A 25,493-nucleotide genomic window follows, 5' to 3' on the forward strand; every position below is an offset into this window, starting at 1 on the left:
TGGAAGTCTCTGGTTTTCTTATGAGTAGAGTGGCAGGGGGTCAGGGAGAAAGAGCTTGCTCACACATGCAAGCGCAGCCTTTTAAAGGACACGAAGTTCAACCAACCCTCACTTTCTTAATCACTTCAGGATATAATCAATTTACAGTTGAAAAGAGGTCTTTGAAAACAGTGGGACAAAGAAAACTTCTTGGTGAGTTAACCTTCCTTCCAGATTACAAAAGGTAAAGCAAAGAGGAAAATAATACTTTTAAAAGACTTTAAAATAACAGCAAAAAGCTTAATCAAAATTTTGGCTAAGAAAGTTATAAACAGATAAAGGGGATGGCATAAATCTGAAAGATGAATATTTTGGTGAAAGTGTTTTTGGCATTGCTTGGAATTAATTCAATAAACAGACTGGACTTTCCTGGGAATGCTGATTGTTTGGCAACAAACTGAAAAGATAATTGGTGAAAGATACAGCATAAGGAGATAAGTGTAATATGACATGGATTGTGTCATCTAAACTACGGAAAGATAGATTGGACTAAAATCTTAACGGTATAGAGAAAGCGAAAGAGGGGAAAAAAGAGAAGCCTGCTATTTACCTTCATGTTTGTAACTGACTTACTCTTCCTTCTGGATTATAAATAAAAAAATAGTGACCACCAGAAAAGCTGCAAAGCAAGGTAAGAGAAGGAGAGTTTCATTAAAGCAACTGACAGAAAAAGGGACTACCCCAGAAATATTACAGAAAACGTTTGAAGAAATGGGAAAAAGATATCTGAATCTGTTAAATCTGTCAAACGTGAGTTGGTTGCTTTTCAAGGGAGAATGGAAGAAAGGTTTGTAAAGATAAAAGAGGAGATGAAAGAAGTTACAAAAATAATTGAAGAATCTACTGGTCATCTTATGGGAGAGGTTAAACAAATTAATGATAAAGTGGAAATTTTAGAAAGTAAAACAAATAATAAACAGGGATGGACAAGGACTTAGATAATTTGGTGTTATTGGAATTGGAAGAAAAAGAATTCTGCCTGAGATTTAGAGCAGTTCCAGAGGATCTGGGAGAAGATACTAGAAAAAAGATTGTTCAATCTCTAACAATTTTTTTTTGGAATGGGATGAAGATGATATGGAGGCAGAAATTGACAAAGTCTGTAGAATCAGCATGCAATTTGCAAAACTAGGAAATATACCAAGGGATATTCTTGTGTACTTTGTCAAAAAGGAGACCAGAGATCAAGTTTTGCAGCAGCATTTCATTACTTGATTGAAGATTAATAATGCAGATGTGACTGTACTTAAAGAAATTCTGATTATAATACTGTGCAAACGAAAAGAGTACTTCTTTTTCACTAACAAGCTCAACAGAAAAAGATAACATTTCAATGGGATAAATTGAAAGGAGTGATCTTCACATTTAAACAACAGAGGTTCAGATTGAACTCAGTCCAAAAAGCAAGAGAATTTCTAGAAAAGTTTAAAGGGGAACTGGAAGAAATGCAAATGGAAATGATTGAGGGCCCCGGCACTCTGAACCCTAAACAGCTACAACAAGAAACTGAGGAGGAGACCACCATGCTGGGTGCAACAGATATTGACTTTTCTAAGTTTTTGGCATAAGTATGAATTTTAAATGCCTAACATGGAATATAAATGGTGTAGATGCTCCTAAAAAAAAAAGAAAGAAAAAGAAAAAATTATTTCATTATTTAAAAAAATTGAAACAAGATGTAGTTTGTCTTCAAGAAATGCATATTAGAAAAAAGGATATAAAATATTTGATCTGCAAAAATTTGGGAAAAGAATTTATTTCAGCAGGAGTAAAAAAGAAAAATGGAGTTGTTTTCTATATAAACCTCCAATTGCAGCCAGAACTGATATTGACTGATAATTATGGTAGATATGTGGGGGCGGAAGCTACTTTGCATGGGGCTAAGTTTGATAATGGGAATTTATGCTCCAAATGAAGATAAAATAACTTTTTACAAAGGACTTACGGACAAACTAATGGACTTACCGTATGAACATTGGTATTTAATGGGAGATTGAAATGGAGTAATTTGTCCACTGAAGGACAGAACCTCAGAAAGATATTAAAACAACACAAGGTAAATTACTAAAAGTTTTGTTTGACATGATGGACAATCTAGAGTTTGTAGATGCATGAAGATACAAAAATGGCAATGCAAAGGAATACACTTATTTTTCTGAAAGATGCAGATCTTTTTCAAGAATTGATAGTTTTGGACATCTAAGAATTTGGCTTCTAGTGTTCATTAAGTGGAGATACTGCCAAAGACTTTTTCAGACCACAGTCCAGTCAGTTTAGTATCTAAAAGGAAAACCAGTTCTTTCAGATGGAAGTTAAACAAAACATTGTTGCAGAAAGAAACAGTAATGAAGATTGTTAAAAGAATTTTTTGTTAATAATATTAATAAATGTACAGACATAAGAATGGTTTGGGATGCAAGTAAAGCTTTTATGAGGGGCTATTTTAATAATACAGCATAATAATAAACTTAAAAAAAGAGAGACAAGAGAGCACACAGGTGATTTTAGATCAGATAAAAATGAAAGTCATTCAAAGATATTGCCCAAAATGAAAATTATTTCACAACAAATTAAACTTTTACAATGGCAGCTGTCTTTGTTAACAGTAAGAAAAATGGAAGTAAAAATAAATTATGCAAAACAAAAGAATTTGAATTTATTTATTTATATTTATTTATTAAATTTCTCCCCCGCCCATCTCCCCCCAATGGGGAAACTCTGGGCGACTCACACAGAACATTAAAACCATAAATATATATAAATACATAAAACCTCAATTTAAAAACATTTCTAAAAAAGGGAATTTACAAATAAGCTGGGGAAATGGTTGGCATATAAGTAGAGGAAAAAGAGAAAAAATGATATTAAAATTACAAGATGGAAATACTTGAATAACAGATAATTTAAGGAAGCAAAAAAAAATTCATCACTACTACTTTAAATTATATAAAGGAGAAGAAATTCCCCTGGCAAAGGTTGATCAATATTTAAAGAAAGAAAATTTACCGAAGATCACAGAAAAACAGAAACAATTAATGAATGGGCCCATTACAATAAGAGAAGTTTGTGAAGCTATGAAAAAGGCCAAAATAAGGAAAGTGCCTGGACAAGATGAATTATCAGTCTCTTATTATAAATATTTTGAAGATGGATTATTACAACCATTGCAAACACAATGAATGCTATTTTACAGATTAGAAAGATACCGGATGCCAATAGAAGAGAACATATGTAGTTCAGGGTTGAACTGTGGAGTCCTTGGGGTTCTCTGAGCTTGGTTGTTTTCTTGCAAAGTTTCGTTACCCATCTAGGTAACATCTTCAGTGTTAGAAGGGAGTGGGGTTTGCTTTCTGTTTATATACAGTAGCTTGCCCTGTCAGTGTTAGTGGGGGAGTTGTTTTTTTTTCCTTGGTAGTTCCTAGGTTAGGCTGTTGTTTACTGCTTGATTGTTTGTCTGGTGTTAATCCTGGTGTTAATCCCTGCTTATGTGTGTATTGATTGCTGTCGAGGAGGTGTTCTGGTCTTTTTGTTTCCTTTTTGTTGTCTCTTTTGAATAGTGTGTAGATGTTATTTATCTCTATGTGCCGTTGATGGCTGACTTGCCTGAATACCAAGCTTCCAGGAATTCCCTCACGTTTTTGGATTTAGCTTGGTCTAAGATGCTGACGGTTTCCTAGCTGAAACTGTGGTCGAGTCTCTCCACGTGTTGTGAGGTTAAGGAGTTTTCGTCATGTCTTCTGACTGCTAGTTGGTGTTCATGGATGCGCTCTGCTAGTTTTCTGTCTGTCTGTCTGTCCTACACAGTGGCTGTTACTGTCCTTACCCTGTATGTTATAGATGACTCCTGATTTTTCTTCTTGGGCTACTGGGTCTTTTAGTTTACTTAAGATGTTTTGGAGGGCTTTAGTTGGTTTGTGTGCTAGGGTGATGCCATGTGGTTGTAATAGTCTGTTGGTTGTTTATGAGATGTTTCTGATGTATGGCAGTGTTATCCTTTTCATAGCTTGTATTGGTTGTGCTGTAGTGGGTTGAGTGGTCAGGCATTTTTTGATAAAGTTATGTGGGTATCCATTTTGTTGGAAGATGTTGAATAGGTGGCCTGTTTCCTTTTCCTGCTGTTCTGGGTTGCTGCAGTGCGTTTGCTTGGACGACAAATGAAATTAAAAACATGTTACAATGGGAGAAATTACAATTGTTGTTGGGGAGAATTTCTGTGATAAAAATGAATGTTTTGCTAAGAATGATGTTTTTGTTTCAAACAATACATATTATGACAACTGATGTACCATTTAAACAATGGCAGAAAGTTCGTATGGCAAGGAAAAAAACCAAGAGTTTAATATAAAATACTTCAAGATGCAAAGGAATAAGGAGGATTGTGACTGCCTGATTTGAAATTGTATTTTGCAGCCTGCTGCTTAGTCTGGATGAAAGAGTGGGTTTTGCTGAGAAATAAGAGAATTTTAGAATTAGAAGAACACAATCTGAGGTTCAAATAGCATGATTTTCTATGATACAATAAAGTTAAGGTTAATGTAGATTTTAAGAATTATATATTAGAAATGTCATATTGAGAATATGGAATAGATATAAACCCAGACTGTGCCCGAAAATGCCTTTATGGGTTTCAGCACAAGAAGCATTTTACAGGAAAGAAACAGTAGGTAAAGAAAAATGGTTAACTTATCAAGAGTTGTTGGAACAGGAAAATGGAGAATGAAATCAAAAGAGCAATTGGCTACAGAGTAGTTTTCAATGTTTTCGTATGCACAGTTTAGTTTTCAATGGTTTTCATATGCACAGTTAAGAGAAAGATTTAAGGTAGATAATAGGACATTTGGAATTGAGCAGCAGAAGACAGAATTTGAAGTTGAATTATGTACAAATGATGGACATTTAATTGTTAAAACGTATAAACTTTTATTGAAATTTGAAATGGAAGAAGAACAAAGACTGTATGATAAAATGGGCTAAAAACTTTGGACACAATATACTGATGGAACGGTGGGGAAATATGTGGTTAAAAGGATTGAAATTTACATTATATTACAACCTAAAAGAGAATTTTTATAAAATGATGTACTGTTGGTGTATGACTCCAGAAAGATGGTCTAGAGTGTATAAAGGGACTTCAAATTTATATTGCAAATGTGGACAACATGAAGGGTCATTTTATCAAGCCTGGTGGACTTGCAAAAAAGCCAGAAATTTCTGGGTTCAAATACATATAATGATACAAAAATTTTAAAGATCAACATTCAACTGAAACTAGAACTTTTCATCCTGGGATTAAAGGACATTCAATTACAAAAGAGTCATGGAAGATTATTTTTATATATGATTACTGCTGCAAGACTATTATATGCACAAAAATGAAAAGAGTCTGAAATACCCCCAAAAGAGGAATGGTTGGTGAAGATGACAGAACTAGCAGAGATGGCAAAATTAACTTGTTTGATTAGAGAAAAATCAACAATTACATTTATCAGTGACTGGAAACCCCTTAATGGACTTTTTGCTGGAAAAAGAGAAAAATCAGCTTGTGATTTATGGGTTTGAAGCTTATGGAAAGAAGGAAATTATTATGTAAACTTAGGGTAAAATATAAATGCATTTGTAACTGCTGTCAAAAATATTGGAAGCTGCTTCTTTATAATCCTGCCCACCTGCGCGCGGTCTCTCTCTCTCTCTCTCTCTCTCTCTTTCTTTCTTTCTTTTCTTATCCACTATTCTTCCTTATTTTCTTTGTTTCTTTTCTAATATTTGTATTGTTTTTATCTTTTTAAAATAAAATTGTATTAAAAATCAATTTTGGGTTAAACGTTTTTAGTTAGAATTTTTAAAAAACATGTTTAAATTGTATATTTTCAATAATTTAAGTAAATATTTCACAAATTAAATATTTTAATAACATGTTTTAATATTCTTAATTATGAATATTTAACTTAATTTAATATTCCAATTTTGAGGCTGCCTGACTCCAGGTGGCTTACAATGAAATAAAGTTAAAAATAACATGTATCAAAGAAAAAATATGGCTGATGGGAAGACAAACCCATAACCTATAAGAAGAACAAAACAAAGCAAAACCTAACCAAAAGCCAATGGGCTCTATCAGCCATCCTATCCCAAGGCCTGGGAGAATAACCAAGTTTTCAGAAATTTGCAAAAAATCAATAGAGTGGGAGCAGTATGGATCTCTGAGAGGATATCGTTCCAGAGGGCAGGAGCCATCATGAGAAAGCATGCTTCCTGGGTTCTGTAAGATGACATTGCTTAATCAATGGGACCCAAAGTGCTCCCAGTCTTACTGAGCTCACTGGATGGGCTGAAATATATCGAAATAGACAGTCCCTCAGGTAGCTGGAGCCGACACCATGAAGGGATTTATAAATGATAACCAGCACATTTATTTATTTATTTATTTATTTGCTGTTAAAATAATAACAAAAGAAAAAGAAACTGAACAAAACACAAAGATAATAGAGATACGTACATTGTCGAAGAAAAGAAAAAAACATAGTGCTTTAAAAAAAAGTGAAAAAATACAAAGAAAAAAGGAAAAAATGTATCATTTTTACAGTAAAGAGTTACAATTCTATATATACTTATGCAAATATTATTCAAGTACATGTATATTTCTAATACACTTATATGACTATCATGTTTCTTTTAACCCGGTGTATTTTGTATAAATGAGTCCCATATTTCATTATACTTGTCCATACAAAGTCTATTTCTATAGGCAGTCTGCTCACAGGTGGCAAGTGCAATCAGATCCTCAATCCATTGAGTGAATGGGGCCGTATATTTATAATTTCCAATGCTGCAAGAGCAGTCTTTTGGCCATAATAAGGGCAGGGAGAATCCATTTATGTTTTCCGCTTGTCAAATTCCATGTACTAGGTACATAGTTCAAGGGAGTATTATCCTCTGATAATTTTAGCTTCTGTTGCACAATCATATTTATATGATCTACTACTTTCTCCCCAAATTTAGTAAGTATAGGACATTGTAAAGACATGTGTTTTAAAGAAGCATTATCCTTATTACATCTTCAACAAAATTCTGTTTTTGACAGTCCTTGTCTATACAAGTGTAATGGAGTCCAATAAATTCTAAATATTATTTTTTGTTGTATAAGTTGTAATTTGAGGTCCATTGACACTCTTGCTATAGATGTTAAGACACTCTCCCATTGCCTAGGCAATATAGGAACCTCTGATTCTTTATTCCACTCATTTCTTAGCATCGACATATCAAATTGGTTTATTGATAAAAAATATCTATAAAAACTAATACTAAGTTTTAGTTTAAAAGGATTTAACAAATTGTTCTAGTATCTCAGGTGTCTCAGAAGCTGAAAATACTGCTGTTCCAAACAATGTTGTTAACACATGTGACTGTAAATATTGCCATTGGGTTACATCTGATAGATAGTATTTATCTCTTAACGCCACTTACGTTAAAAATTCATCTTCATTGTCTGTTAGTTGGTCCAAAGTCAATATCCCTGCCTCCATCCCATTTTTCCATATCACCATCTTTTTCCCAATTTTTAAAGTTGGGTTTCCCCATAATGTCAATTTAGCATGGGAAAAAAGGTCGAATCTTTTTTTATGAGACATTATATTCCATAACTTTCTAACTGATGTAATTGTTTTCAGAGATACTAGTTTTAGAGTATTTAGATCCTAATACTGTCCATCCAAACAAAGGTGCTATATATGTATATTCCAATTGCCCAGATCGGAAAATTAACATCAAATGTTGGCTTCCAGTATTTAATACTTGATAGTAGGTAAGCTACTAAGATGATATAGCTCCAGATTTGGAAAACCAAATCCTCCCTTATTAATTGGTGAGTGCATTTTCTGTAAAGATATTCTCAGAATCGAAGAACCCCATAGAAATTTTCTAAACAAAGAATTTCTTTTCTGAAAATGTTTTCCAGATATATGAACTGAAATTCTTCTCAGAATATAAATTAAACTAGGAATAATATTCATTTTTAGAGAGTTCACCTTTCCACAAAAGGTGTTGTTTAATGACTCCCATCTATCGATATCTGAAGAAACCTCTCCCTATATTTTATTTATATTACATGCTACTGAATTATATCTTTTGGTATACACATACCAAAATATTTAATGGATTTGGTACAAATACAGAATTGATATTCCTTAAATGGATGGGTAACCAAATTTTCACCTATTTCTAGTGATTTATGCTAAGGGTATCTGAAGAGTAATAAGTTCCCATGTGATATGATATGGATGTTAAGATCCAATTTGTTGACTGGATTTAATTTGCTTTGTAATCTTACAGAGATTTGTCTGATAATTTTATTTTTATTATTTGGTTGAAAAATGTGTGCGTGTGCGTACACACATACAGATGCACATATTTACAGTATTTAAGAGTAATTCTTTGATTCTTTTTCTTCGGCTTTTTAAAATCTTTGTTTCAATAGGAACAAAGAAAGGCATTACTAGAGAAAAAGGCAATGGAAGAAGAAATTGCTCAGACAGTTAAGAAATTTTCTGCTGCTGCTGCATCTTCAGAACCTGCCATTCCTCAAGAGGCGTCCAAACGAAAACGCCCATTTGGGGCATCAATTTCATCTGCACACATAGACTATGAATTTTGTGAAGTGGGGACAGGCCAGGTAGGATATATGTAAAGTAAATGAATACATTTTGTTTCTTACTGGTATAACTGTCTCCTTTTAGAACACAGTATTTTCTGTATAGCCTATGCAATTACAGATAAGGAATTGTATATTGGTTCAGAGAATAAAGTGAAGACTTTATTTCTCAGATGCTAGAGTACAGATGATGATAATGTGCACGTTATGGTATGTTATAAACCTTCTCATTGAGGATCAATTCCACATAGAACTGTTTCAATGAAAGGCATTTTCCTGTTTCCAAAATAAACATTGCTATGTCTAGTCTGGGGATACATGTAATAGACTGAAAGTGAAGTGGCTGACATACAAAGAGGTTATTATTTCTTTTTTATTATTATTACTTTCTGCCTTGTAGGTATTGGTGGTATACAGCACACTTGAGTTTGAGCCAGAGATTTTCTTTGCTTTGGGTTCTCCAATTGGTGTATTTCTCACTGTAAGAGGAGTGGAAAAAATTGATGAAAGCTACAGGCTGCCAACCTGCAAGGGATTTTTTAACATATATCATCCGGTTAGTGAGAAGCACAGGTTTTCAATTACTTTTAGTGAAAGTAATATTGTATCTTACCTATTTAAATTCTAAATACACCTTTTTAAAAACTAAGAAAACCAATTAGTATGGCATTAATTTCTGATACATTTTTAGTTATTGATACCAAAGATGCATTGTCTGTTTAGGATTTTTTTTTTTTAAATCCACATTCAGTCGTTACCGATTCTGCGGCAACTGCCTGGATGAGTCCCTGCAGTTTTCAAGGCAAGGTGTTTCGGAAGTCATTTGCCATTGCCTCCTTCCTAGAGCAGAGCCCAGCTGGTGAGCGCAGGAGGTGGGGTTTCCATTGCTTCGCGCCTTTTTCGGGCGTGCGCGGCTTCCGCGTTACCGGCAACTGCTCCCCGTCTCCTGTGCAAGCGCCACCAGCATTTTCCTCCCACCAGGGTGAGAGTACCCATTTATCTACTTACGTAAGTTTTTGAGCTGCTGGGTTGACAGGAGCTGGGGAGGAAGCAGGAGGTCACTCTGCTGTGCGGAGCTGGGCTCGAACCGCTGAAGTGTCGACCATTCCTGGCCGGCAACTTTCAGCGTCATTAAGCCACTGCGCCACCGCGTCCCTTTTTAGGGTTAGAGAGTATTAAATGTATATTTCAAATTCTGAGTTATCATGCAAATATTATATTTCTACAGTGGATTATCTGCTTTTTCATTTATTAATTTTTTTTTTGGAGTTAGGGGTGATTAATATCTCAGAATATTTTGTAATTGTTTTCTATTTGTTGGTAAGGAGGAGGTGCCTTCTGCTTTTTGAATCTCTTCAAGATGTTTTGATATTATTTATCTTCCTGTTCTAGTTCTCTGAAATTGCAGATCGGAACTTTATACCTCTTTAAGCATGAACAAAAAGGATATATTCCTATATGCTATGAAATCCCATATATTACTAATATTACTTTCCCTATTAGTTCAATTATAGAGGCGTTTCTTAAAACTGAAAAAAAGTGTAGTACTCCATTTGTATAGTACTTTGTACACTGTGGAGTCCTTGGGGTTCTCTGAGCTTGGTTCTTTTCTTGCAAACGTTTCACTACCTGGCTAGGTAACATCTTCAGTGCTAAAATGGGATGAGGTTTGCTCTCTATTTATCTGCTGTGGCCTGCTTTGCCAGTACTGGTGGGGGTTGGGTTCTGTTTTGCTCTTCTGGTAGTTCATTGATTAGCATATGTTGACTGCTTGATTAACAACATCTTCAAAGGAATAAAATTCACCAGAGAAGAAGAAAACAACAATAACCATTAACAACATCTTCAAAGGAATAAAATTCACCAGAGAAGAAGAAAACAACAACACACTACCTTTCCTGGATATCCTCATCAGCAGAGGAAACAACAGGAAATTAGAAACCCAAGTTTATCGGAAGACAACCCACACCAATCAAGTACCCCACTACCAAAGCAACAACCCGACCTCCCACAAGAGGAGCTGTGTAAGAACATTAATCAAGTGAGCTCAAACACATTGCAGCAACCCAGAACAGCAGAAAAAGGAAAAAGACCACCTATACAACATCTTCCAACAAAATGGATACCCATGTAATTTTATCAAAAAGTGCCTGACCACTCAACCTACTACAACACAGCCCACACAAGCCATGAAAAGGATCACACTGCTATACATCAGAAACATCTCAGAAACCACCAACAGATTATTACAACCATATGGCATCTCTGTAGCACACAAACCAACAAAATCACTCCAAAATATCCTAAGTAAACCAAAAGACCCAGTTGCCCAAGAAGAAAAAACAGGATTCATCTACAACATACAGTGTAAGGACTGTAACAAACACTATGTAGGACAAACAGGCAGAAGACTAGCAGAACGCATCCATGAGCACCAACTAGCAGTCAGAAGACACGATGAAAATTCCTTAATTGCACAACACATGGACAGACTCAACCACAGTTTTAACTGGGAAACTGTCAGCATTTTAGACCAAGCCAAATCCAAATATGCAAGAGAATTCTTGGAAGCCTGGTATTCAGACAAGGCAGCAATTAACAGACACATAGAGATAAACAGCATCTACATTCTATTCAAAAGAGACAAAAGACCAAAAGACCATGATAAATAGAGAGCAAACCTCATCCCATTTTAGCACTGAAGATGTTACCTAGCCGGGTAATGAAACATTTGCAAGAAAAGAACCAAGCTCAGAGAACCCCAAGGACTCCACAGTTCAACCCTGAGCTACACATATTCGCCTCCATTGCTACTTTGTACACTAGTTGTGTAGTTCTGTAGGCAAACTACACATGTTTTATGTTTAGACCTGGGATTGCTTATGTTGTGTTTTTGTTTTATTATTTAGCTTGATCCAGTGGCCTACAGGTTAGAACCTATGATTATTTCTGACTTTGATGTAAAATCGGTCCTCATTCCACATCACAAAGGCAGAAAAAGACTCCACCTTGGTAAATAAAGTATATTAAAATATGTTCTAATATCTAACTTGAACATAAAACTAATATGTATGTTATAAAGCACAAACAGAAGAAGCTTGCAGAGAGAGAAAGCAACAACATACCTAAATATGAAATCTTCAGTATCAATTGACTGAACAATGTATGAGAAAAATAGTTTATAAGGCTTTCCCTTCAAATTGCTGTTTTTTCCATACTGGTAATTCTATAGTGGTAAGGAGTGTTACTATTTGTAAAAGTGTGTGCCATTTAATCTGTGTCTTTAAGTTTATATCAGACAGTGTGTGAAGATAGGAAATGTGATGTTGAAGTAGAGAATGAACAAGAAAATAAGCAGGGCAGAATTGAAATGGTCATATCAATAGTTTATTGCAACAGTAGTAAATACATATCTATGGAGCATTAGTAGGTGTCTAAGCAGAAAATGAAATAGAGTTCACATACAGTGGTGCTTAAAAGTTTGTGAACCCTTTTGAATTTTCAGTGTTTCTGCATAAATATGACTCAAAATGTGACCTGTTCTCCACACAAGTCCTAAAATTAAATAAAGATAGCCCAATTAAACAAGTCAAAAACATATTTGTTCATTAATTCATTAAGGAAAATGATCCAGGGCTACATATTTTATCATACATCACAAACTTTTAAACACCATTGTATATTCCATACTGGGTATAGAAATTTTTATTGGCAAGAACTCTGCTTTAAAAATTTGCCAAATTAGAAGAGCAGAAAAGGACACCTACAGTACTAGTTGGACCTCAACTGAAGCTGAGAATCGGATAAAAAATATTGTTAGTTACTTCTCCCTGATCACTATTCACAGCAAAAGCATCAGTGGTTGCTGTAAAAACTAGTCCTGGCTACAATTAGATGTTTACTGTATTGCAGCTACAAGTAGTCCTCAGTTAACGATGGTAATTGAGACTGGAATTTCCATTGCTAAGTGATGCAGTCATAAAGTGTGATGTCACATGACTGCATCACTTAATGACAGCAATCCCAGCAGTCCCGATTGCTGTTGTTAACCGAATTGCACCAGTCATTAGGCGAGGACCCATCCCAATCCAAGCCATTCCCACTGCCTCCTCTTGATCTCCACCCACCTGGCTATCTTCCCCCATCTCTGCCCTTTTGGCTGCCCATCTGCCTGCTGCTGTCAGCTCCTCTGCCACCCAGCCCTGCCCAACATGGCGCCCACTGCACCACGGGTCACTACTGTATCAGACAGCTAGAAGGGTTCTTCTTGTGTGCTAGTGCAGTCGGGTTTCTTTCACGTGCTGGGCTTCTTTTACAAACAAAGGCCCTGGGTGGGGCGCAAACAGAAGCCCTGGCTGGCGGCTGAACGGAGGCCCTGGGCAAGACACAAGAGAGGACCTGGCTGCACCAGCGTGAAAGAAGGTGGCACGAAAGAAGCCCTGGCCAGTACAGTAGTGGTATGCTATGCAGTGGGTGTGGTGTTGGGGAGCAGGGTCGGGCGGCAGGGCAGCTGGCGGCAGTGGGCAGGCAGGTGGCCAAAAGGGCAGAGATGGGGGAGATAGCTAGGTGGGAGGAGTTCAAGAGGGGGCAAAGGAAGCAGTCTGTTGCCTTACCAAGGCTTGGGGCTGGGAAGGATCAAGCCGGGAATGGCTTGGATTGGGATGGGTTCTTGCCTACCGACCGGTGGGATTCGGCTAACGATGGCAATGGGGACTGCCAGGATTGCTGTTGCTTAGTGATGCAGTCATGTGACATCAAGTTTTACAACTGCATCACTTAGCAATGGAGATTCCGGTCCCAATTACTGTAAATGCGGGCCCAAATTTTGTTCACATGACCGCGGGGGTGCTGCAATGGACCAGTCGTAGAGGACTGGTTGTAAGTCCCTTCGTTCAGTGCTGTGGTAGCTTTGAATGGTTGCTGAATGAATGGATATTAAGGGAGGACTACCTGTACCATGATAATATTCTGTTTAGTACAGGCTGGCCAAAAGGTCGTAGTGCAGATACTGCCCCAGAATGGGTGTCTGCGTATGTGTGATGGCTCCCTCATTCTGGATCACTTTACCTTCTAAAGTTGGGATATGTAATGGTTCCTGATACTCATACTCTGCATACTCTGAAGCATCCAAAGTATTCCACAGCCCTACTGTTAATAAAATGAGAAATTAAGCCAATATTGTCTCTGACCTTAATTGAGCCATCAGTCTACCAGCTTAATAAATATTTCTAAAACCAGGACAATGAACCAGATAAGCAGTTCAGTTTAAACAGAACTACAATGTAATGATTGTCTAAAGATTGCAGAATAGATTTTTTTTGTTTTTGTTTTTTAGTAATTGAAGTTGTGTTCTGTATTTACTTTTAAGTAACTCTTTAAGATTTGTAATTTAACAAATTGATTGCTCTTTTAACTTGCAGTGGTTGGAGCAAGTTTATTTTTTTTCCATCTCTCTTTTTTTAGAATTGAAAGATTCTCTCTCTCGAATGGGATCAGACTTGAAACAAGGTTTTCTTAGCTCTTTGAAAAGTGCTTGGCAAACCCTTAATGAATTTGCACGTGCCCATACCTCTTCTACTCAACTCCAAGCAGAATTGGAGAAAGTGGCCCATCAGATTAAAGCAGAAGAAGAAAAAGACGAGGCAGAAGGTTAGTTGATGCAAGAATATCGTTTTCAGTAACTGCTGCAAGTGATAAAACTGAAATGTATTTCCATCTTTTTGCTTATGGGACTGATGTCTGGACTCTTATGTTAGGAACTTATGTGTCATTTCATACTCTGAAAGTTTAACCTGAAGCTTTGGGTAGTTTCTCCAATATGCAAAGCTTCATTTTTATCCTGAAAGGGAAATCTGTTACTTTACTTTTAGTAAAAAACTTATGTTGTGCATAATAAATGCATTAGTTTGCTAACCAATCACTATGATAAACAGGACAAGTTCTCTAATTAAAAATATGTAGTAATTGACTGGATGTAATCAGCAAATATTGGCTTTCTAGACAGAGTTTGTCAGCTTTATTCTGTATTGATTTTTAATTTTTTTTTAACCTTTCTTAACTTATCAAAACTAAGGTACTCTTATTAAAAAAATCTGAACTCTTATTGTTACAATGAAATATAATTTTGACATCTCTTTGAACTGCTCACTCCTTTATCTGCCTTCTCACCACCTACCATTAGTTTTAAATTCCACTGAATTTCCAAGATTAGTTAAGATAAAATGAGTATCACTATTAACTTATGGAATAACTAAAACATATATTATCCAAAGCCTAGGTGGCTACCATGTAAGTCCAGGACAAACATAGTCTCTTTAAGAGGCTGCTAACAGAAAGTGTCTGTCCTGGAATTGAAGCACACTTGGCCACTTTAGATCAAATATTGCACACACCATTGGTTGCTGTTTAGGAAATCCTGCAATTTATGTTGAATGTAAGCATGCATGACAGAATGGCTTGTTTTCTGAAAGCTTCTGAATATGCAATATAATGAAATCCCATTGGAAATGTTCTTTTTTCTAAATATGTATTCACACACATACACAAGTATATATATCAGGAGAAGAGGAACTGTAGTAATTGTGACTGTGTTATAAATAGGCCTAATACTGAAGTATTGTAGTAAAGAAAGAGAGAATGGCAAATCAAGGATTCAACTTGTAGCATATTTTTCATACTCAATTTCTTTCCCCTGTAGCAGAAAAGATAGTGGAAAGTTCAGAACTTCCAAAGGATGAAGACTTGAGTATAAAAGTTGGTTTGCTAAATGGAGGTCGTCGTATTGATTATGTTCTGCAAGAAAAACCTATAGAAAGTTTTAATGAGTATCTTTTTGCTCTACAGAGTCACTTGTGCTACTGGTAAGAATTTTTTTTTTATATATAACAATCAGTGCTGCAACATTGTGTTTCTTTAGAAATATCTCTGCTGGCCTTTTTTTTTTTAACTTGCATTTTTCAGCAGCATTTTGTCTTCTACATTTAGTGTTCACAGCAAAGGTGTAGGCCACCACACTGCAGTTCAGCAAGTAAACAATCAGTGCTTTTACATAATCCACATATCATTAGCACCTTTTTGCATTTCTTTTGGACTACTTTCATAGCCTAAGATAAGCTTCTGTTCTGTATTGCAGAAAGTGTGATTTTGATGGACAGTAGCACAAAATACTAAGTGTTACACTGCTGCATCAATTTAAGAACAAAGAACCTTTTTTATCAAGGCAGTGTTAACAACCACAAAACCAAGAGCTTCAGTTCAGACCACAGGAGTGGGCAAATTCTTATACAGCTAAAGTAGAACATTATATGCACCTATATTATTGACTGTCTATAGCATTTTGGTTTAATGGATAAAATGGGGGCTTGTGAATTGTTTATCATTTTGCTGAAAACTTTGATGTGGGAGCATTACCTCTGGCATCTAAGTATGAAAATGTTGTATTGTATTTGATGTATCCTAGTAAAATATACCATCCTGCTATTTCTTATCCAATATTCTAACACATTTGTCAGTTTGATACTTACAGGGAGAGCACATGAAAGAGTGGTCTTCTTTCCTTTCCTTTCCTAACAATTTGCACTGAGAACCTTAATATTGCAGATAATCTGTTAGTCATTATGACTGACAGCCTTAATAGCCTTATCCTCTAAAAATTTGGTTAAGCACACTTTAAAAGGTACCAAATTGATCACCATCACTGTATCCTGAGATAGCAAATAATATAGTTTGTTCTTCTTACATGCCCTTTTTTTAAAGTAGGGAAGCTTAGAATTTATGCCTGTTTATATTCTGTTTCAGAAATGTTCCAGTTTCTTTTGCTTGGTCTATGCTGGAAGGTAGCTAGATGGTATTTCCATAAGGTGGCACTCTTGAGTTAAAGAAAATTCTGTTGGCTAATAAGTTGTAAAATTGTTAGACTCCTACATAGTAGGCTGAAGCCAAATACCTTGCTGATTAATAAAATAAACCTTGAGGTAGTAGACAAACAGTATTTTTTCTACTGATAAGAAATATTTTCTCTCTTTCTCTCTCTCTCTCTCTCTCTCTTTTTGCCCTTTGAGTATAGGGCTGAACAGATGCAAGGATTCATATAATAACAAATGATTTTTTTTGTCCTTCCTATATGCTCTTCTCAGTTAGTAGGGAGTTTACCCAATAAATTATGCAAAAATTCTTCTGGGGATTAGCTCACCATTATATTATTGCCTGAAATCTACTTGGACAATTTGAAGGCTATTTAATTATTTCTAAAAATAGGAGAATTGTTGCATTTTGTAATACATCTATCAGATTCAGTAATCTAGGTCATGTAGAATGATACTGTAGGATAGTGTCCTGGATTACAAATGGAAATTAGTCTTTAGTTTCTTGGAATTAATATATCCTGATTACATTCTTTGGTATGATAGGAAGTCTAAGTACTGCAGAATAATGTAGAGACAGCAATAAATAAATGCAGAGTTTGGTCCCCTGTACTTGCACAAAAATTAAATTAGGGTGCTGCTAATTGTATTGTAAATATTGTAAAAAATATTTTGTTAGTATATTTTATTTTTACCTTTTTCACAGTAGACTACATTAATAAAATAAATAAAATAAATACAATTATACTCCGTGAATGGAATCCAGTTTTGCCTTCTGCTAAGAAGCTTGATACTATGAGCAGGAGGACCTATTTACCCTCCCTTTTGTAGTCTCTTCTATCCCTTCCAAATGTATTTTATTTATTTATACATATCATTTGTATGTCACATACTCACAGGTTTCTGGGTAGCGTACGGTTATAAAAACCTAATAACAAGAAAACACAACTAAAATCTTATTAGTACTCTCCACCGCTATAGTTTCCTACACCAGATGCCCCTGTGAAAGAGTGCCATTTTTACAGTCTTCTAAATGTTAGCATGATGGGGCCATCCTGATTTTGGGTTTCAGAGTGAGGGAGGTGCTACTAAGAAGGCCATCCTGCAGGCCCATCCCCTTGATCTCTTGGGAGGTAGATACTAACAGAGCTTCCTCCCAGCTTGATTACAGATAGTCCTTGCTTAACAACCATTCGTTCAGCAACCGTTTGAAATTATGATGGCACTGAAAAGATGGACTTATGACCTCTGCCTGAAATTATGACTATTGCAGTGCCCCCGTAGTCACAAGTTCAAAATTTGAGGGCTTGGCAGTCCACCCACACTTATGACCACAGGGGTGCTTCAACTCCCCTCACCCGCCTATCTCCCCCCATCTCTGCCCTTTTGGCCCCCTGCCATCCTGCGTTCTGTCACCCCAGCTGACCTTCACTGCTGTCTTGCTCCCGCTGCTGATGAGGCATGCTGGGTCTAGCTGCTGGGCCCTTATGGGGCTGCCTTTGCATTGTGAAGAAGGGGAAAAGATTGGAAAGCAGCCTTTTCCTTCCCTTCTTCACAGTGCAAAGCCAGCCCTGCCCCCTCCTAGGAGCTCGAAAGAGGGCTTTGTGTTGCAAAGAAGGAAAAAATTTGCAGAAAGCCCTGGGGTTTTTTGCCCTCTTCTCAGTGCTCCCTCTTGTCCCTGGGGTTTGGCTGAAAAAGCTCCATGCCAAAATCCAAGCAGAATTTTGGCGTGGAGCTTTTTCAGCCAGACCCAGAGTCGAGAGGAAGTCCTGTCTGTAGGCAGCAGTGGCTTGCGACTTTACCTGCTGGCTTCCCCATTGACCTTCTGGGGAAGCTGGCAGGGAAGATTGAAAATGGCGATCACATGATCACAGGGCAGCAGCTTGGGAATTGCAAGCTGCTGCTGCCTGCCGAGAGAACTCCCTCTCAACTCTGGTGGCTGGCTGAAAAAGCTCTATGCCAAAACCCAAGCAAGATTTTCAGCCCTGGAGTGGAGAGGCTTCAGAAGCCTCTCGAATCTGGGGCTAAAAATCCAAGTGGTTCTGAGGCCCTCGTTGCACCTGACCCACACTGCACCACTGCGCACCCTCACTGACCCTCCCACACCGCCCCATGCACTTCCTCGCTCCCTCACCTGGCAGCACTTGGGGCTTGCAACTTCCTGCTGACTTGATTGTGGGAAGCAGGCAGGAAGTTGCCTTGGCTAACGACCGGGGCATTCACTTAACAATGGCAACCAGGACTGCCAGGATTGCAGTCAGTAAGCAAAGCAGTCACGTGATAATTTGCTTAACAACTGCATTGCTTAGTGACCTAAATTCCAGTCCCAACTGTGATTGTTAAGTAAGGATTACCTGTATGTTGGGCAGGCAGATTCTACCTGAGCTTTCTATCTGAGGTTACAGTAATAGAAAGTTGGAATATAAGATTTAATAATATAACAGCAATAATAGTCTGTCCCCAGTTCTATTAGCATTGGATTCTTCCTTCTAATATTGTTCAGGACAACATTAATACCCATTATCTAGAGTTACAATCAAATCTATAAATGTTACCTGACCAAAAATGTAAAACAAGTGTAAAAGTTATATTTCACTCATAAAACATATGGAATACATCCAGGAAACCACTTTTATTCTAACTGTGGGAGGTCTTAGAAATTGCTAATGTGATGTTATGGGATTTAAAAGATATTTAACTTGTTGAGGAACTTAAGCTGCCAGCAATAGAATGCTTGTAGACCAGCCGGCTGAAAGAAGATGTAAGTTTTAGTCATGGTCAAAGTTAAGTCCAAAATCAGAAGTTGTCTGATGGAATAAAGAAACAGGGCAGTAAAATGAGATACAAGAGCTGAAGGAAATATAGGGAGTAAAATAAAGGAAAATATGTATCAAGATGGTTGGGGTACTGTGTTTTGCATATTGATGTGAAGAGCTTAGAGCTGAAGGGTTAAATAATTTAAGTAAACTATGATGAGGTTGATGAGAGACATATGTTTGAGGCATGTGGAAGAAATTAATTTGAAAAGCAGTCAAAGAAAAAAGCATCAGGATAGCAATTTTTCAATCAGTAAGTTTGCATAGTTAGGTATTTGCCTCCGCTGCATTACAGAATAGAATAAGATTGTTCCAATTAGGCAATTCACTGGAAATTAGTATTTTTTTTTAATCTGCAGGGAATCAGAAGATACTGCTTTACTTCTTCTAAAAGAAATCTATAGAACTATGAATGTTTATCCTGAACAACCACAACATTGATATCAGAACACCTGTAATCCAAAATGTGTAAGTAATTCCTAATAGAACACAACATTATTTCTTAAAGAGTTCAGAACCCCTTGTAAAACAAGAAAATCATTGGCGTCAGCCAGTTACATAAGCAGCCTGCTACTTTGCTTTGCTGTCCTGTCCCCTTTAGGTTTCTCCTTTGGAGGATCTGTTAACTTCAGTGTGGGTTTTGAAGGTGCTTGTGGAAATCAGGGAAAGAAAGAACAGCATCCTTCAGCAGAATGTCTTTTGCCAGTATAATAGTACCTTGAGGTACAACTGAAAAGGATTGTCTTGATGTCTGAAAGAAAGGATTGAAAGAAATCAGTGTTTCCCTTGGTAAAGAGGTGCTAGCATGCTTGAAATATATTTGTATCACTTTGTATATAGGTGGTCTTTGGGTTCAGCAATCGTTCAAAGTTATGATAGTGCTGAACAAGGGGGACTTATGGTTGGTCTTTGAAGATATGGCCATTGCAGTGTCCCCACGGTCATGTGATTGTGATTCTAGTGCTTGGCAACCAGCTTGCACTTACGACGGTCACAGCGTCCTATGATCACATGATCACCATTTGCGAACTTCCCTGCTGGCTTTCCACAAGCAAAGTCAAGGTCATAAGTTACTCCTACCACCTTTAGCCCATAAGCCCACGGCACCCACTCACCTGCCTGCCCTCTGTAGTGCCTGCCCATGGTACCTGCATACCAATCTGTGCTTTGTAGCGCAGGCCTGTGGCACCTGCCCACCCGCCCATAGCTCTCAGCTGCCAGCTTGCTTGCCTGGGACTTCCCCCTCTTCCCACAGTGCAGTCACATGAGGTCCTTGCTTAATGATCTGCATGGTCCTGGGGTTACAATGGCAACTGGGACTGCTGGGATTGCTGTTGGTAAAAGATGTGGTCATGTGCTGTCGCACTTTACGACCGCATTGCTTAGCAATGAAAATTACGGTCCCAATTGCCATTGTAACCCGAGGACTGTATGTTTCATTTAAGAACTTTCCCCTATGGCGATTTGGATTACTTTTGAGACCTTAAATGTTATAAAAGCCCTAATTTTTAAAATTTTCCCTTTGTCCCAGTAAGTTTGACGAGCATGATAACGTAAGCCTTTTTTCATTCTCTGTGATTATGGCACAAACAAATAACATCAACTAGTCACATTGCATAGTCCAAGCAGATTGGAACATTTGAAATACTTATGTTTCTAGTTTTCTTGATAATATTGAAGTTGGAACTCTTATGTCTCCTCTTTGTGGTTAGCTTCATTAAAGATACCTAATGTCATGTCAGAATAATTTTTAGCGTTGATGATGAAATCCCTCTTCTGCTTATAAACATTATGATATCAAATTTTGCATTTTTGAAATGTTTTCCAGTTTGATAGGCCCATGATTCTTAAGTTATGATGAGACCCTGAGCAAATGAAGGGATTCTGCTTATTAATATAAAATGTATAACTTAAGCATATAATGGATAGGACTAATTCTGTGTTCTTCATCTTTTAGCAGTTTGCAAACATGCTTCTGTTAGCACATATGCATACTTACTAGGAAAGAAAGAAATTATCTTTTTTTAAATCACTTTAAATGAGGGAAATCAAAAGGAAAACAAATAAGACATATTTAGCTATCTTTATAGGATCAATTTCCGAAACACTGATCTCAGTTTAAAGTATATTCTATGAACTGCCAACAATTTCAGCTGATCTACCTTCAGCCTGATGTTCGGATGTTATAGTAACATTTTTTGACTAGAAAAATATATAATGCAAGAGCTTAGTTGAGGAATGGATGTGCTTTCTTTGGCTTAAATCATTTTAACTCGTATGAGGAATTTGTTATATACTTCTGAATTAGGTACCTCTGACCATTTCCCTTAACATATTTTGGGAACAATATACTGTATGTGAAATATTTATCACTCTTTGTTTTAAGTAGTTTTTCCCATGTGCACACAGACAACCTGTTGCAATTATAGTAAATAATATACAACAGTAGAAATTATTCCAATTACTCCCAGAGTTTACTAAACAATTTGCTCATATCATGCTGCTTCATGACATATTCATGCTTTGCTTGTTGAGAGAAGCTTTGTTTAAAATATGCAGATAAATGCCTCTAATCTTCAGCACTATAGAGACTCTTAACATAAATGTAAACTTCCCAAATGAGCCATCTGCACAAATGACAGTGGGTGAAAATACCCCTGCAACTGCCACTTGAACCATTGTCTAGAGAGTTCATAGAAGTGTATTAGCCAAAATGTGACGGGAACATTCAAATTCTGTGATTTTATTGAATTTTTTCAATCATAAAAGTACATTCTGTATGTTTATTATGCAGTAGCTTCTGCTTGAAAAATAGTATTATATCTTACCTGCTTTTTTAGAAATACTCTTTCTAATATGGTACATTACTTCAGTAGTGCAACAGAACGGAATTTATACCTGGGGCATGATCCAGTCCACCAGAATGACACAGTCTGTGAACAATTCTTGAAAGCTATCTATAGCTCTGTTTCCAGAGGCAGTTCAGCTGGCCATTAGAAAGATGGGGTTTGTGCACACTTCCCATTTCCCAATACAATTTTCCTTCTTTGCCTCAATACATACTACTTCCATCATTCAGGTATCACATTTAGTGCATCCACTGATGTTTCTTTAAGGAGAAACATATCTACTTGGTTACGCATGAAAAGTCCTATTTTTGAGACAAATATGCAGAATTCCTAGAAAACTTTTATTCAGTCAATTACTAACTAATATGCAACCCATGGGACTTATCACATGTAACAAAATTGAAGTTCCAGAGGGAAGATTAGGTTGAGATTTTTACTGGCTTCCATAACAGAATGGGAACGAGACTATCATTGCCTCTGGATCTGCTTCAATACATTGTATAAATGACTTAATCCAACTTTAAGTGTTTTTGATTTTAATAGAAGCAAAAAGCAAATAGGTCCTTTCTATGTATCTTAAGCTACACCATTGAATACTTGAATAAACTATCTCTGTGAAGTTAAGTGTAGAATTCTGTCAGAAGAATATTTTAGAGTATTTCAGTATTTTAGGGTGGGTGGGGAGGTGTTATTCTTTTGGTGTTTGCCTAATTAGGCCATCTTTAGGGCTAGGGTTCGTGTTTTTATGTTTTAAATTTGTATGCTGCCCACAGTGGGTGGCCTACAAACGTGACTACTAAAAATAAATAAATTTGTACAAATAGCTACTGTTTTATGTTTAGTTTGAATTTACACTGAGTTGTGAATTTTCAGAGCTTCTAAATCTGATTGAAAATATTTTTGTGAGTGGCTATTGTGCAAATTTTATTTGGTGGGATGGGTTCAGATTTATATATCTATCCTTTTAGAAAATCTTATGGTAATAACAATAAGACAACTATAAGAGATTAAGATGATTACCGCTAAAGACATTGTAATTATGCACAGGATTATATCTTATCTTGTTTTTTCTCACTCACATAAAAAAGTCCTAGTAGAAATGAAATGGATAGAGACGTTCCTATATATTTTCAATGATATTTTTACATTTCTTGGCAACTGTGATTGCAGTTAACAAAGTTTTCCGTAGCTTACCCCTCCTCTCTTCCTTTTTTTCAGCATTTCTCATCTTTGTTCTGGCTTGCCAACAGCCTTTGAAGAAAACGACACCAATTCCAATCCATAGATGACAGAAGTGGTTTCAGTCTGCAGCCTTCAGTTTCTAAACTACCTTTTTGTGTCATTTTAAAAAGAAACATTGGGTGTGGAAAAAAACCTGATTTATTCCTTAGAGCATATATATGGTTTTCCTAGCCTTGAATCATATGGGGCATTTTTGCCAAACTTAAATGATCTTTAAAAAAATGTATGGCATGCAAATTAATATTTCTAATCTGTCTTGGTTCATAGGTTTATCAGGCCTGTGTTTTTGATCAGGACTGTATTTTTTAAAATAATATCTTTGTGGTAAATAGCAATAATACTTTTTTTTATTTAAGAAATGCATTGGTCCCATTTCTTTAAAAATGTAAACTTAACATCAGACTTGTTTACTTACACATTTACATCAACCACTGAATTTGCAAAATAAATAATTGGAATCAATTTCATACAACAGCAGGCTTACCATTACATTTTTATAAAAGTCTGAGCCTCCGAAAGAAGTGTTTTTTTATTTTTGTGACATGAACTTTTACTCTAGGTTATATAGAAAATTGCTGTAAACTAATTCAGCACTTGTACTTCTTGCTTTTCTGTCTGCATATTGAGTAGAGAACAATGAGCTAAATTTGGTTTGGCATTGATGATCATGGTAGGATACATGTATCTATATGTGATTTGAGGACTAAACATGGAAATATATGCATTAATGGCCCTGGGATGGAGGAGTGTTTTGAAGATCAAATTTAGTTAGTGTCTTGACATTGCCAAGAGCACTTGCCTTGTTTCCATAGTGAAATATCTGAGAGTTTCATAAATAAATTTATCAACACTGGACTTCTGAAGCTTATTTTCCATTATCACTTCTGATTTTTTCCCCCTGCATATTAAGCAATGTTTCATTAAAGTGATATTGTAATGGTTACTTGCTGTGGATTATTTTAGTTTAGTAGTATTTTTCAATAATATGATTTGGCCTGGGTGCAGGGGGTGGTGTTAGTATTTATCCTGAAATGGACATTATGTTAGTTCTTGAGAAGAAGATCCAAAATAGGTGAGACATGTAACTTGATCATCTTCTGCCTGTTGTATGGTCTATGCAATTAAAAAGCTTGTATATTTTTAAATTAACAGAAGTAAATTCATTGTAGTATATTATCACATAGTTATTTTATATATCTTTAAGAACTGTGATATTAGTGAGCTTTGTAGAAAGTTTTTATGCTTCTTTTGGTGATTCTGATCTTATTTCTGAAAGCAAGAGATTTGTTTTTTCTTATTCTAAGTACTTGCTATGCTGTTTGTCATAAATGAAATTTAACATGTTTCTCATTAAACTGGAATACATTCTGTCACAGAAATAGCAAATGAAGCAGCTTCTAGTCATAAAACAACAACTGGAGAAGCCCTGCAATATTACCCAGATTAAACTTGTCTCTAAACCAGTGTTTCTCAACCTCAGCAGCTTTAAGGTATGTGGACTTTGACTCCCAGAATTCTGGGAATTGGAGTCCACACATCTTAAAAGTTGCTGAGGTTGAGAAACACTGTTCTAAACAGGTTTCAGGATCATAAATTTGGTATTCAGATCACATTCCCAGTCATTCTGGTCACATACCAAGGAAGGAAAGACACGCAAAGGTTTTCAAGAATCAACAACAGTATTGTGTATATAGAGTTTGCTGAAGTGAAAATGTAAAGTCAGGTAAAATAAATGTAATGATTGCCACTGTGAAAAATACAGAAGTATTTATTATCACATTTAATTTAAAGAAGTTTGCTTTGTTTTTTGTTGTGCATTGTTTATTGCCATGGAAATAAATAGTGCAAACCTGATTAAACTGTTTTTGGATGTTTGCATAGACTATAGAATTTATGTTTGGTCTTGAATATTTTAAATTCATCAAGACATTTTAATTTCTACAAGTGTGCTGTATGCTTTATTCATCTCAATAGATGGATAAATTTTAATTTGTTACGAATTATACATTTGGTCTGGGTGATGGAGAGGTAGATATCT

The 25,493-nt window shown here is 36.2% G+C and overlaps 1 protein-coding gene across 2 annotated transcripts in view; it reads left to right on the plus strand.

Annotated features, from left to right (window-relative positions):
• Positions 1–25,239, plus strand: part of SEC23IP (SEC23 interacting protein) — a 43,691-nt gene extending 18,452 nt beyond the window's left edge. Inside the window, exons 13-19 of one of the 2 annotated variants that reach the window (XM_025174530.2) lie at positions 8,513–8,707; positions 9,087–9,242; positions 11,596–11,698; positions 14,150–14,335; positions 15,387–15,546; positions 19,724–19,832; positions 23,432–25,239. In XM_025174530.2, the coding sequence (XP_025030298.2) occupies positions 8,513–8,707; positions 9,087–9,242; positions 11,596–11,698; positions 14,150–14,335; positions 15,387–15,546; positions 19,724–19,805 (882 nt within the window). In that variant the 3' untranslated portion in view covers positions 19,806–19,832; positions 23,432–25,239. Of the gene's footprint in view, positions 1–8,512; positions 8,708–9,086; positions 9,243–11,595; positions 11,699–14,149; positions 14,336–15,383; positions 15,547–19,723; positions 19,833–23,431 lie in introns of both variants that reach the window. The other variant, XM_007440420.4, reaches the window with a different exon arrangement.
• The last annotated feature ends 254 nt before the right edge of the window (positions 25,240–25,493 follow it).

Source organism: Python bivittatus, unplaced genomic scaffold, assembly GCF_059951505.1.
Source record: "Python bivittatus isolate LINGU-HERP-01145 unplaced genomic scaffold, Pbiv_v1 ctg000980_np1212, whole genome shotgun sequence".
Taxonomy (NCBI): domain Eukaryota; kingdom Metazoa; phylum Chordata; class Lepidosauria; order Squamata; family Pythonidae; genus Python; species Python bivittatus.